At 38.9% G+C, this 14,916-nt stretch overlaps 1 protein-coding gene across 24 annotated transcripts in view; it reads right to left on the bottom strand.

The window, feature by feature from the left end:
• Positions 1–14,916, bottom strand: part of TENM2 (teneurin transmembrane protein 2) — a 753,140-nt gene that overhangs the window by 283,717 nt on the left and 454,507 nt on the right. The window contains exon 1 of one of the 24 annotated variants that reach the window (XM_083430647.1): positions 12,294–12,387. The exons of 22 other annotated variants lie outside the window; for them this stretch is intronic. In XM_083430647.1, coding sequence (XP_083286773.1) covers positions 12,294–12,372 — 79 coding nt within the window. In that variant the 5' untranslated portion in view covers positions 12,373–12,387. Of the gene's footprint in view, positions 1–12,293; positions 12,388–14,916 lie in introns of those variants that run through there. One more of the 24 variants, XM_083430653.1, reaches the window with a different exon arrangement.

The following is a 14,916-nucleotide window of genomic DNA, read 5'->3' on the forward strand; positions in this document are numbered from 1 at the left end:
AGAAACTGGAAGAATACATTTTAACTTTTAAACATAAAAAGTGTTCCCTATTAGGAACAAACTTAGGTCTGAGGGACTTGGGTTACTTTAAACTATGGTTTGTTAAGAAGTCAGGATTCAAAAGCCACTGTCTGATCCTGGTTTGCTTGAAAAACCATAGTTAAAATAACCAAGTTTCCTAAGATCACTAGCCAGAGAAGAAGAATGAACCAGAGGCCTGCTTAGACTTCTTTCTGTAGTTCTAAGCCATGGTTTTTAGCATTATGTGCAAAAACGCCCAATGAATCATAATTGATTCTGGGCTTCCATACATCACATTTGTGCCACTAGAGGGTATATCAGGTATACTTTGTGTATCTGTAAATTTTGTAGTTCGTGAAGAATCTCTAACCAAGTATTCTATTCTATGCTGATAAAAACATGTCAGTTCAAAGCAGTCAAATGTATCTACAAGAGCTATATTTGCTGGATTACTGGTATATGTGCTGTTATGTTTTGTTTTGTTTTTAATCGTAATCACCTTAACTGGTGTTGAAGGCTCAGCAGTATTACTAGCCAATATTCCAGATTTCTCTGAAGGTAAACATATAAGACAAAGGAAGAATCAATATAGACATAAACAAAGGCTACAGAGGGATACTAGTGGCTACATGATCTGTTTAACAATGACAGTTCATACAAAGCCAGCTAGCTGTTGTTTGACCTGACTTAAAAAGGCCAAATAATACTTAAATACTTTTCAATATTTACCTGCACAATCTTTATTACCTGCCCCTGTACAGAACCTGTTAGCAAGTCTCCCTCTGCAACGCTATCACAGCAACTACCATAATAATTTATATGCTAAAATGGAGCGGCGTGTTATGATGCATGGCAGATGATTTAATAAAAAAGTGGGGAACTATGGAATAGGCACATAAACATTGTTCTCTAATAGAATTATCCCCTTAAGAGTGCTAGTACATGCCTTATTATTTTGGTTGGGTTTGTTAGGAAATGGGGCGGCATCTCCTATACATGACCACCATGACTAAATGATTTTTTTGTGAATATACCGGCCATATTCTCATGTAGCACCAAATACAGTTTGCTTTATCTGTGCTTTGTTGAACAAGCTAAGATCAGCTTCACAGACCAGCAAAGGAACATAATCTTGTTTTACTAAACAGTGGTTTATTCCAACCCAGCCATGCCAATATGTGGCTGATATCCTGGATGCTTTCATTGTGGTTAGGAAAAAAATGTGTAGGGAGGATATAACATTTCTAGGTGTACAAGTTGTGTCCCACACATTAGTATTTCTAAATGAAAAATAGCCATATATTGCAGGAGTTCAGCCACAGGAGGGAAGAGGGGTGAGTCCCTTGTTTGTGGGGTGCTTGCCTCTCCTGCCTCCTCTCTGGCACTGCCCATAGTTGGGTACTGCTGTCACTCAGGATCTGCAGCAATTTATGCTGGGCTAAAGAGTTCTGAGTGCCAATTCCAGTAGTGAAATTAGCATGATTTATCAATTAAACCAATCTGGGTTGGATAGTAAAGCAGATCCAAAGTTGCTTTACTACACAAATTCACAGCTCAGCCCACATTTACTGAAGTACCATGAAGCTTTAATACTTAAGTATGGTGTGTAGATGGGTAAAACTAAGACAAGCCCCAAATAACTAGTGTAGCCTTTGGTGGCACTGAAATGAGGAAATTTGGTGCCAGATATCAACAACTGTTGATTTGACATTGAATTTTCATATGTTGCTGTGAGCTTGTTTTTATAGCAATCCGACTTGCTTCCACCAACATGATTTAAAAGCTACACCTTGAAGAAGGGCCTGAGAGGAGAGATACTCAAGAGATATTTTCTCCCCCAGGTATAAACCTCTAGCTTAATATACAAACAACAGCTGCAAACCTACAGTATCCACTAAGCACTGCATGAGACAGCCATTCATCATCTAGACTACAGAAACTGCTCAGGCTCTTTATTGCTTTGACCTCATTAAAAGCATGTGAGCCATGCACTGATGTAAATCTGTGTCTCTAAATACTTTCCTCTTTAATTTTTTAATAGTTCGCAGATGAAGGGAAAGGTTAAAGTCAATTAAAAGAGATACAAATACCATTATTATTGCCTGGCAAACCGTTAGTTATTGGATTTGGCTGTGTCACTTCAGAAAGTCATTATTTTTCTTTCTGAATGAATTCATAATTACACTGTTTATTGACTTGCCTCTTCATTTCTTTGGGGTGAGGAAATTAGATATCTTATTTATCTTCTACTCTACTGTTTAGTTTTACTAGAAACCAACCCTTCTTGCAGCAGAGGCTTTTTGCAGTTGAGCAAGGAAAACTGCATTTAAATTCCCTGATACAGCCATTCTTATACAGGTTCAGGATGTTATGATGCACATATGGGGTTCATCACCAAGGGTCCTCCATTAACTAAACTTGAGGAAGAAGATTTTCACACTTTATGTGCAAGGTCCAGTATCATATTTGAAATTATTGGAGAACATGTTCATGCAGTAAATCACTGTGCTTGGGTTGTATGATGGAAGAAAGATCTGATATAGAATGAATAAAATAAAGTAAATGGTAAAAAAATAAAAAATACCCCGCATATAATTGATATGCAACCTCTGTTCATTTCAGAAACTGGTACAAGGAAGGTACAATTAATTAGGATGTGTAGCAGTACTGATTTATGGATTATGTACATACTTAGGGAGTCTGTAGGGGAAACTCCCACAGATCAGGAGTGGCACAATCCTTAATATTGATCTATTAGGATGCAACGCTTCCTTGAAACCATTCTTTATTTTATGCAGGCTGATTCAAATTCTTTGAAAAGGAAAATTCATTTTATATTTTCTACTGAAATAACTGGTAGTTTGTATTTTGAAAGTCTCACCTATCAGATTATTATTTTTAGTTAAATTACTGATATATTCTTAATATGTGTTTGTTCGCGTCTCCGCTCCTCCGCATGCAGCTGCTGGGTGACCTTGGGCCAGTCACACCTCTCTGAAGTCTCTCAGCCTCACTCACCCAGCAGCTGCATGTGGAGGAGCGGAGACGCGAACCCAGTTCCCCAGATTACGAGACTACCGCTCTTAACCACTACACCACACTGGCTCTGATTAACTGCACCTTGTCATGTAATCTCAACCCAAAAAACTGGTTTATCTTAACTGTGCTTTGTTTGGCGTAAACCATGGCTTAAATAAATGTCTGAACAAACTATAGTTAATATTAACCACATCTTAGGGTTCAGATGTAGTGCTAAACTGTGCCTAATCAAGAGCAGAAGAGTCTCAGCATACTGCTGATCCCATGAGGAGTGGAAGAGCGATGGTTTCTCTGTTTTGCTTGTCCTGTTTTCTTTTGTGACTATAGATCAGGGGTAGTCAACCTTTTTCTACCTACCACCCACTAATGCATCTTTCTTGATGGTAAAATTTCCTTACCGCCCTCGATGGAAGGAGGATTCAGCTTGTGCCGTAGAACCCCCTACTGCCCACCTAGAATCCTGAAACACCCACTAGTGGGTGGTAGGGACCAGTTTGACAACCCCTGCTATAGATGTACAAAGTAGTTTTGTAAACAACCAGACAGTGGTATTAGCAAAAGCCACTGGAAAATGCTATCAGATTTAACAAGAAAGTTCATAAACATACTTCTGAAAAAGCAGCACAAAATATCAATTTCATATATAAGGACATATTTCTTTAACAGACTTTCAATAAAGAATCACTATTTTATTCATGCTCATTACATTTACTTTTTTCCTCATTTAGATCTCTATAATAATAAATATAATTACAACCATCTTTAATAACTTTGGTACCTTGAGCTGCAGGTGCTAGTAATGCTGTATCTATTATCATATTTTAAGCCCTCTGAAAAGATTGCATTAATTCCTAAGATAATTTAGAACCCATAATACATTCTGAGTTCTGAATAGATGTTAATCACTGTAGAATGCCTGATTTTCCTGTATACTAATGAAGTCATGCAGTAACTAGTAGCTACTAACTTTCTAAATTCAATATTGCCAGTGAAACAGTTGATTAAAATTTTGCTAGCATAACAATTCCCCAGGAGAAAAGCTGAAAAACTGAAATGAATCACAAACTGTTAGGGTTGTTGCATTCTTTCTAGAGAGATTATTAAGACAATTACAAATGTTTATATTATCCACAACATTGGCTGTCTTGAAAATTAATAGAAGTAATTTCTGCATATTTGTCTTTTGTCATTTCCATCTGGCTAATGTGGGAGCTGTATCAGAGAGAGCAAGTAGCATGTTCCACATTATTAATACAAGGTTGCTTTTTAAAATGTCAAAGGGTACAGGGGGGGGGGGGAATACAGCTCTGATTTATTTTAAGTAACAATTAATCTGGATTCTAGATTAAGGACCAAAATTAAATAAATCCTATGTAGGGAGATGCAAACAAAATTCTTCGGGCATACGAAGAAAACTGCCATGACATGTTTGTGCCAAAACAAAACTGTACAACCACTGTAAAACAGCTGCTCTCAGCACTATTCAGATATTTCTGTAACCCTGAAATCAGGGCTTCTTATGCCCTGTGTATTTTTGCATTCCTCCTAATCTCTTCTGCAACATTTCTTAACTCCCTCAAGATCCTTTGCATGAGAAACTGTCCAAAGCACTTGGCATAGAGTATGGGGAAGTGGTAGAACATAGCTCCCACACAAGGGAGGGAGGTATGGCGCTCATATCCACACAACTGGAATATTACTCTACAGAATAACAACCCTAGATTTGTGCTATCACAGTTGAATGAAAAAATGGCACATCTTATGTTTTTATACGAAAGCTTTGAAATGCAACTGATATTAAATCTCATCTCAGGAATCTTGAAAGGAACAACCAGAATCCAAAGGGAAAATATATAAAATATTGAATATTCCTTATTTAATTATTGATGTCAGTTAACAGTCTGAATCTCATATTCTATCTATTGTGTATAGGTTTACAGTATATTTCGCTCTCACACAGAATGTTATTTGCTAGGCTATAATCTTATGTGCACAAGCCACAATCAACTAGCTGCTCGCTAGCAAGAAGCTAAGCTGCTCTTTGATTTTCAGAAAAGAAACTGCATCTGAAATCTACAGTTTGTCAGCCTACAAGCATCTGGGATCCAGAACCTGCCAAATACCATTCCACAAGTTGTCTTCCTGCAACAGCACTTAATAACTGTGCCCAATCTTTCTATTCCTCAGACATTTATTACTTTTGAAAGCTTAGCTGTATCAGCAGTATAAAGAAGGTGGTGAATAGTCAAACAACTGCTCCTCTCCAAACCACAGAGTTTGGAGATAAGCAAAGTATGTATTCTAATCCTGTTTGGAGAATCTTGGACTCAAAGGTCACTGTCAGCCACTCTAATGCTCATTAAGTGCCAATGCAATCACATTTAGTGGTTTATAACAATCAAAACGATCTGCTACCATGAACAATAATATGTACCTGGAGTGTATTTGAGTTAATGTGTTGCTATTCGATTGCTTTGCCCATCATTTGAAAGGTGAACTGCAAATGAAATGGTGAAAATTCCACCCACTTCAGCAGTATGTGCTGAATGACCCTGTTAGTCATTAGAGGATGAGAAGCTTTCAGGAGATTATACAACCTAGCTATTTACCTTTCTTCCTCCAGAACCCACATCCAACCTTGCTGGCAGCATGCTGTGCATGTCCTGACTGATGAATTCATCTGCAGCACAGAGAGGGACAGTTTGCAAAGTGTACTTAGAATAGTTTCTCAAATTCTGTCTAGGCCCTAAGGGAAGGGGGCAGCTGACAAGTTCTCCTGCTGTTTGAGTTTGCCCTTGACCTCCCTGCAGCTGCAGAACAGAAGGAGGGGAGTGCTGCTGCCTGCATATATTTTCTTTTGTCTGTGGCCAGGTTCTGCAACGGCAGCCAAGCCACAGCTTGTTCCCTTCTTGGCCTCTCTATGGCCCACCCATGGCTGAAGCAGCCACCTCGGGCAGTGGAATCCCATAGGGCGGTGCCTCTGTGGGGGGCTGCACCAGCCCATTCCACCAGGGTTGTGCCACCACTGCCGCACAACCCTGGTAAGTGAGGCTTTGGGAAGGGAGAGCGGCAGTACCTTCCTATTTTGCCCCAGGAAGTGAAACAGGACAGGCTGCCTCTTTCTCTCCACTGTTGTAACTTAATAAAAGCAAACCAAAGGGTTCAATAAGCTCTCACAATATCACCAGTTCATGTGGCAACTCAGATGTCCCATCAGCTGCCACAACCATCCACTCACTCCTCCTTCCTGGCTGCTCTGTTGTGGCAAGGTTTATTGAACCTTACTACTTGGTAAGCTGGTCACTGATATTGGACATAACTACTGTAGTGAAATGGGTTGAATTTCCACAAAGAACCTTTTTCTAGGAAATACTTAGTTTTCTTTTCCCCTGTCTCAAAAGGTAAAAAGGAATTACAAAAGCACACCTTGCTAAAGTTGCACAACCAAGTTTCATTCTGCACAATCCCAGAGTTACTGGATAGTAACTATCTAATACTGATATCAGTCATGAGTGGTAAAAAGGCGAAAGAAACAGTGAACAATTCCTCCTCTACCAAGTGTCACTAGGAAGTGTTACCACAAGGCAGTATCATGACGATGCAGTGGATAGTTGAGAAATTAAAGCATTCCTCACCCCTCACCGAATGATCCTCTCACTGGCATGACAAGGCAACAGAAGTACTGTATATTCAGGCTTCTACTCAGGCTTGATGTTCCTGCACATTTCCTATGCTTATTGGAGCTTCGGACTGCAACAAAAAGTGGATGAACATAGATAGGTCCTATGTTCCCCTACTATTATCTGTCCGCATGCCAGAATTCATAAGGTTTCAGTGAGCACACAATACAGTGCGTGAGTAGAGACTAACGTACAGTGGTACCTCTGGATGCAAGTGGGATCTGTTCTGGAGCTCCAGTCGCATCCTGAGCAGAACACAACCCGTGTCTGTGCGTGTGCGGGTCGCGATTCGCTGCTTCTGCGCATGCACGTGACGTTATTTTGAGTGTCTGCACATGCGCAAGCAGTGAAACCTGGAAGTAGCCCGTTCCGTTACTTCTGGGTCACTACAGAACGCAACCTGAAAACGCTCAACCTGAAGCGACTTTAACCCAAGGTATAACTGTATTCTCTTTAATGACAGGTAATGTTCTTCATTACACAGAGATTCAGGCTATGTACACAGTGTACCTTTAAAGCACATTTGAAACACATTCTATCCCTCAAAGAATTGTGGGCACCATAGTTTACACCTCATAGAACTACAGTTCCCAGCAAACCTTAAGTGCTCAGAAGTCTTTCAGAAGACTGGGTATTTTCACATTTGCATTCCAAAGTTCCTGAACTAAGCCTGCAGTTCTCAGTTTAGGGACTGGTGAACATACCTAGTCTGGGGAAACGTGAGCATTTTAAAAAACTTAATTAATAATTATTATAGAAAGGTTATTTTGTCTTTGGAAGTGGGTTTACAAATACTTGACAATCACAACTCACATTTTGAGCTGATAATTATTCACAAGTGAAAAAAATAGTTCCTTACTGTTTTCAAAACAATTCATGAAGATTCTATACAATTATTTACTAACATAATTCATTATCTTTTGAAGAAGCATTTTCCATATTCCAAAAAAAGGACTGCCAAAAATGTCAAAAGCACACTCAGATGCAGTTGAAATGATTGCTTATTTATCAGCATTTCAAAAATAATAAAGGAATACTTTCTTTTCTACAAAAAAGGCAAAATGCTACCTATCAACACAGCCATATGATCTAATGGCTAAAATAATATGTGGGGATACAGTTAATCTGACAGCAGCTCTGGAAGTTCAGTTAGTATCTGCTCATAATTCAGTTACTTTACTCAAAATTTTTGGAGCCAACTTTGCCTCTTCGGTGTTGTAGTTTTTCCAAACCTTCCGCTAGGTAAGAGTTAAGGAGTGATCTTTTCTTCCCTTGAACAGCATCTGACCTTTTTTTTCAGAGGTACTAGTAGTAAGGAAACAACTGCATTTGTGCTGATGCTAAATGCTAGAAGATTTGCCTAAATGCCTCCTAATAGCACCCCTAAAATTAGCTCGGCTAGTAGTGCATGCCTAATGTGTTGCTTTTGCTATTGTTGTTGCTGAAGTTGTTTTCTGCCCCTCCCCCGCCACACACCAATGACACAGCAAAAAGCACTTGGAATCTATTTTCTATGTATGCACGTCCTTTGCAATATGCAGTGCAGTTCATATTATATAGCACTTGACATGGTGTCATTAAGGTTATAAATCCTAATGTTCTTCTGTTTCATTAAATTAAACATGAAATGTTTAATGTTTTGTTAAATTAAACATGAAGCCGTGACTTTGCCAGGGAAATGCTATGTCCTTCAATCACCTCCCTCTATATGGGCACCTCCTTTGTTCAGAAAACTTAGCTCCATTCAGTCATGTGCCACACTCAGTTGCCATGTTTCAAATTTATAAAGAATGTTCGATGTAGAGTAAAGCTTTGGTATATTATTTTTTCCCATAAGCTACAGCACTTAACACAGTTTATTCGCTTCCTTTGCAGTAACCCAAGGATCCCAAAACACTTTACTGTGTAGGTTTGGGAAATGGTGAACAGCAGTAAATGTTTTAGTTAAATAGAATGGCCTTTTACACCGTGGTCAAAAGTAAAAAATCTGCCTGACTGGGCTTGCAAGAAGCGCCTGAAAGAAACTTCATCAGTTAAAGAACGCTGGCAAAAAGTTATTTGACATTCATTATCTTTTACAGGCAACATATTCCAGCTTTTTAATATGTGGGAACATTTTCCAGCTGTATAGCTGATACAAAGAGACTCAACATGTAATAAATATGCAGATTGTGCTGATTAAAATATCTTGAAATATTATCTCTTCACCATTCCTGATAGGACTTGATAAACACCTTTTACACTGTGACTGCCCTTCAAGTTTGCACTATATTCTCTCTCTCTTTCTACCCGAGGCCCTGTTTATTTTAAGTTTTATAGCCACACACTGAATATTAACTGGTAACGGAAATAATACACAAGCAGTCTGAGGGAGCAATCATAGCCTGATTGCCATTCAGCAAGCCCTAGCTTATAGTTTTCCAGTTTATGTTTGGCAGAAACAATTCTATATGCATTTACAAAAGCAAAATGTCCCCATTGAAGCAAATAGGGTTTCATGAAGCTAAAAATCAAGTCGTTAGATGGTGCTTATTATAATTTAGTTATAAATCACATATAATAACAAAAATGTAGAATTTTAAGATCCTCACTTTCTGGAGTCAAAGGATAGTCTAGGAAAGCTTCTTCAGATAAAGAATAGGTTGATAAAGCACTGAAGAACTATGGTGTCTTTTGTAATCATCATTGTCACCTAAATACTGATTCTAATACAGTGTCTTTGGAGAAGAAACTGGCAAACCATTCCAGTATTTTGCCAAGAAAACTCCATGGACATAAAAGAAAGGAGAAGCTTTGAGAAGAAAGTGAGAGTTTCCAAGGCATGCTCTGGTTCATGCAGTCACGGAGAGTCAAACACGACTAAGACGACTAAACAACAACAAGAACAGGCACCACCCAAGCACAAGAGGAAGTTTGCAGCAGAGTCAACGTAACACAAAGGTTTACAGAAGCACAACATTCAAAAATTATAAATGAATTCCTGCCACATACGGACTAACAGTTAAAAGAAGTGTGATACCTGATGGGGAGGGGAATGGAATGCAGAGGATGGAAAAGCAGATGAAAGAAGAGACACATAAATATAAAAGTGTAGAGAAAACCATCTCATTGTTTGTAAAGGTCATTTCTTTGTTCCTGCGGAGAAACTATTTTTATATATTCCCAGGATTGGAAGTGAGAGCTTCCTGTAGAAATGAATGCAGTAACTCAAAATTTTAATGCCACTAAAATTGGGCACACACAAACACACCACCCAACCCCATGATCCTAAGATAGTCCAGTGGGCATACAAAGTGGGCACTGAATGCAGACTGACTGTTGAAAGATAAATCCAAATGAATTGCCTTGAGATATAGATTATTTTATAGTTTATTTTATTTTAGTTTAGATTTGTTTGTTTTATTTTTATACTACCCGTTCTCCCATGGGATCCCAGGGCAGCAGCTGAGATTGCAATAACTATCCATGACTCAAAGGCCCCCAGAAATAAGTATGGGTGGGATTCATCAGCGGAAACAAGGACTTTGCAAGGACTTCTGCTTGCACATCAGGGCTCCCCTCCCTCCCTCCTTCACCGCCTCTTGAAATTGACTCAGGGCTGTGGGATGGTATCTAGAGTACCCCCATAATAGCATGCAGGGGAGGAGAGTAGGGATCATTCCATCTGGCTAGCTGTAATGTTTATGCTGATAGAACATTTGACATAACTCAATGCTGAATTCCCTGCTATGTCTTTAGTCCACATCTAAACACCCACACAGGGGGTAGAGGCATTAGAGGGAGCAGGTCAGCAATAAGCCACTTGGTGTTAGTGAACTCTTTATTCAAAGAAACCAAAACAGTGCAGGCCTAGGGATCACAGCAACTCTTCCCAGTAGGTCTTGTCCCAACGAAGCAGCCCCAAGGACTGAATGTCCCTGACTTCTGACAGCTCTCTAAGGCTCTTCCCCTGGAAAACCCCTCCCCTAAAATCAACATCAATGCACATTAGAGAAAACTCTTTTAAGTTGTCATCTAACACAGCTATAGAGACAAAGCATCCTCTTCAGGACACTAGACATGTTGCAAGGTAATTGGCACAAATTTCCATATGTGGTGGACATGTGAATTAGTGCAACCATTTGGGGAAAAGATATTTGCAGAAGTAAGCAAAATTACAAACCAGGACGTACAATGCAACCCGTGCCTAGGTATATCAGCACCCAATTTAGGGTGGTGTAGGCGGTTCCTCTGCCCAGGTAACCAAGCCGAGAGGGTGAAAAATAGTGCAGATCTGTAATTGAGAAGATCCATCTGGAAACACCAAATTTTGGTCTCGTACAGGGCACCATATTATGAAAGTTTACCAAAGTCCACCCCAGGGTATACGAACCATTTTAAAAGAAACTCAACTTAAATGATTACACAATGAAGTTCCTTATCACTTTTCTTCTGGTAGTGGCATAATTACTTATAGCAAAAAGCTCTCCGAATCTTTTTCTGTAATTGGGAATTTTACAAACACAACTGCCTGAGACATCACTGCATTGGTACAGCATGTGCCTGCTTACACATACACACACTGTTCAGTTTGCTTCTTTGCCCATCAATGAAGGGTAACACTTTTGGTCCTCTGGCAATTTCAGATGGCCCTTTAAACAAGTTTCTCTGAAAGGGATTCTACTAAACAATAAAACACATTTTGCAGGCATCATTAAGGCAGGAAAATCTATAGCAGCAATGGGTATGCTTTTATCTTCATTATGATGAAGCCACCTAGACATATCTTGTTAGTGACAGCTCTGTACACTTACCCAGACTGTGGAAGATCAGTCCATCTTTGTGGAAGATGCAGAGATGGATAAATTAACCCATTCTCTACCCAGAAACACGGAGTTATATATCCTTCACTTTCATGTACTCACTGATCTATCGAACCAATGCAGATCTAGTATCTGAACTACTCTCCCTGTTTATTTGAATGTGAACACAACTAAAAACACTGTATGGTATCCTGTAAATCAGCAACTGATATTGATGCTTTACAGACTATATAGGTTGTTTCTGCTACATTTACTGTCAACATTCTACTGCAAGCCCACACAAAGTGCCATTTATACCATACTTGATAGCGTATGCTAACAACTGCATTTCTAATGCAAAAATTATCTCTTATGTTTATCTTTGTTTCCCTATCTTTCTTGAATCATCGGAATTCATGCATTTGAGGGCTACTCTAATAATAACAAAATAGGTGCTATTTTGCTGAGGACTGCTGACCTGAAGAATACTCTGGAATCTGTGACTAATTTGTTTGTTCCCAAAGTAGAACCTTCATTCATTTTTGGGGGCACAGCACAGAGCAGATGAAAATAAGGAAAGAAATAGTGAGAAAGAGGAAGTATTGAACAAAAGTACTTAAACCTAATGAAAATAATTTTAAAAATTATTCCGCCACTTGGTGGCTTGTATTTCTATTTTGCTGTTAACTCTTGAAGTAACTGCTACTTCTTTATATGAATATTTATATTAATATCATAGTAGTAGAATTTAAACAACTTACAAGATACTCACTACTTACACAAACTTCTGCCTTGTTGTTTCGTTGCTGCACTCCTATAAGGAAGAGTGTATTTTTGTCTCCCAGTTCCATTTCAAGAAAACAGCTACTGATTGTTCTGAATATAACATTGGTTGGTTTAAACTTTGTGAACTTTCTGACCTTCGTTAGAACTATGAGGCATGGAAGTATCTACTGGTAATATTAAGTCATCATGAGAACGTGCCACTACAAGAAAAACATGTGTAGGAGGTAATCAAAAGATACATATTTCTTTAGATGATTAAGAGTTCCTTGGGTAAATTAAACTCTTGTGGGACTTCACCTTGGTGGGTGGGAGATCTGAAGCAAATTCCAAGATGTTTACTACCAGTGTTAGCAGGAAAATACCACTAATGAATAAATGTGAGCGTAGTTATGTTTGGCAAAGGCTGCATTTTAACTGGAACATCTAACCTCACATACAGTGCTTAATGTTCTCACATATAAAACATGCCTCAACCAGCTTATTTAACAGGCTCACTGGATAAAGATTTGCAGCTGATAAGAAATGAATTCATAGCTTGGAGAGAGGTCAAAAGCAAGGAACTGAGAGCAATGGCACAAACTGAACAATCAGTATAGCTGTGGTCTCTGGGGCTTACTCTCAAGTAAGTGTGGATGGGATTATAGACTAACATGAAGAGCATAAGAAGAATCCTGCCAGATCAGAATATAGGTCAATAAGGTCCAGCATTCTGTTCCTTTAAATGCCAATTGGAAGCCCACAAAAGTAAGACATGAGTGCCATAGCACTCTCCCACTTGTGATTGTTAGTAACTGGTCTCCAGTAGCATACGTTTCTCCAATATTGAAGGTAATATAGCTATCTGGACCAGTAGCAATAGGCAGCCGTATCCTCCAGGAATATGTATAATTCTCTCTTAAAGCCATCCAAGTTGCCAGCTATCATTATCTTGTAGTAGCAAATTCCACAGTTCAACCATACTATTTATTTATTTAGGTACAGTTTTTATCTCTTCTTCATCAAAATATTCCAGGGTAAGTAACAAAACAACTAATAAATCAACACAGTAAAAACAGATAAAATAATAGTAAAACAAAATATATCGACCACAGCAGTGACTATCTACTCATTAATTCCCTGGTGCTGAAAAACTATTTCCACATTTGGAGAAGGCTCTATCACATGTCATTGCTCAAAGTACAGACTAGATAATATACCGAGAAATGTTGATTCAGATTCATTTGGGACATTGTGGGTTAACAGCAGCACCATGAATTCAGACTGTAAGCATAGCAGCAACCAGTGGAGCTCCTTTAAGATTTGTATGATATGTAGCAGTCCCTCTCAATATCTGGAAGCTGCAGTTCAAACCAGTCTAGAATATTTTGAATGACATTCCCACCTAAAGTGCTCTAGAGTAGTCCATATGGAAGGTAAGCACAGCATGGGTCACCACAGCCTGATTAGCACCACAACAGATTTTGCTTCTCTTTGAGGTTTGTAAATAGGGGTTCCAAAGTCAAAGCTTTGGTTCCACACAGAAACCAAACCAAGCCTCGCTTGACTTTTCCCAGCTCAAGGTAAGACAAGACGGGTCCCTGGCTTATTTTTCATGTCTCCAGCCATGTAAGGTGGGAAGGCCTGCCTCCGTCTCCTGGAAGCATCTCAGAGTTGTAGTTTGTAAGGCAACACGCCTGTACTTAGCCAACTGTTTAGTCATGCAAAGGGATACTGAGCAGACCTGGCTTAAAAAGGAGACTGGTTTGATCACTTATACAACCTCTTCCTCTACATCATCCCATTCTACAATTATAAAATCATAGGCTTGGAAGGGATCCAAAGATGACATCCAGACTAACAACCTAATCCTATAACAATGACAAACACTTCAGCCCCCCCCCCCCCCATCCTATAAAATTCAAGAAGTAGCTATATCTCTATGGCACAATTCTACTACAAGGCTCAGAAAACCTATAATTCCCTACTCATTTTATACAATTCTGTACTTACTTTCATAAACTAAAAATACATTTTGATACAGCCATACTGGTTCCTTCCTTATGGAATTATATACTGGAGTATTCCAAATAGGATTATTATGAAAAACAGCACTTTAGCATCAGAGCAATTTAAATTTTAAAAAATCTTCCACATGATAAAATAATGTCAATGTTCCTTGCTTAACCCCCTACCAGCAAAAAAACAACCTATACTGAACCTGATCGTTTTTAACACTTGCCAAATTAAAACATGTGAATTTTGATCAAGTGCAGCTAATCACCCATAATGTCTACGTAACCTTATCGCTTTGCAAATATATCACAATGTAAATACCTGTAATTCACACACATTGCTGTGCTTTTCACTTTTTTCTCTGTGGCATTTTCTACAAATTTCTATAAATTTCAGTGTTCTCATTTCTCAAATAAATGCTTCAGCGCATTTTTATTTTAAATAAATCAATGTCAGCAGCCAAGCACCCAGGAGAAACGATACACTAAGCAACTACTGTACATATCACAGGGTGGGAAATAACAGTGCAAAAATAGCTGTGCAAAATGCGGTCCTTAGAGAAGGATCCAAATTTATATACTGTTCAGGATGTTAAGCTCTGGAAGTTTGGTTTGGGC

Source organism: Podarcis tiliguerta (genome assembly GCF_965153285.1).
Source record: "Podarcis tiliguerta genome assembly, chromosome: 2".
Taxonomy (NCBI): Eukaryota; Metazoa; Chordata; class Lepidosauria; order Squamata; family Lacertidae; genus Podarcis; species Podarcis tiliguerta.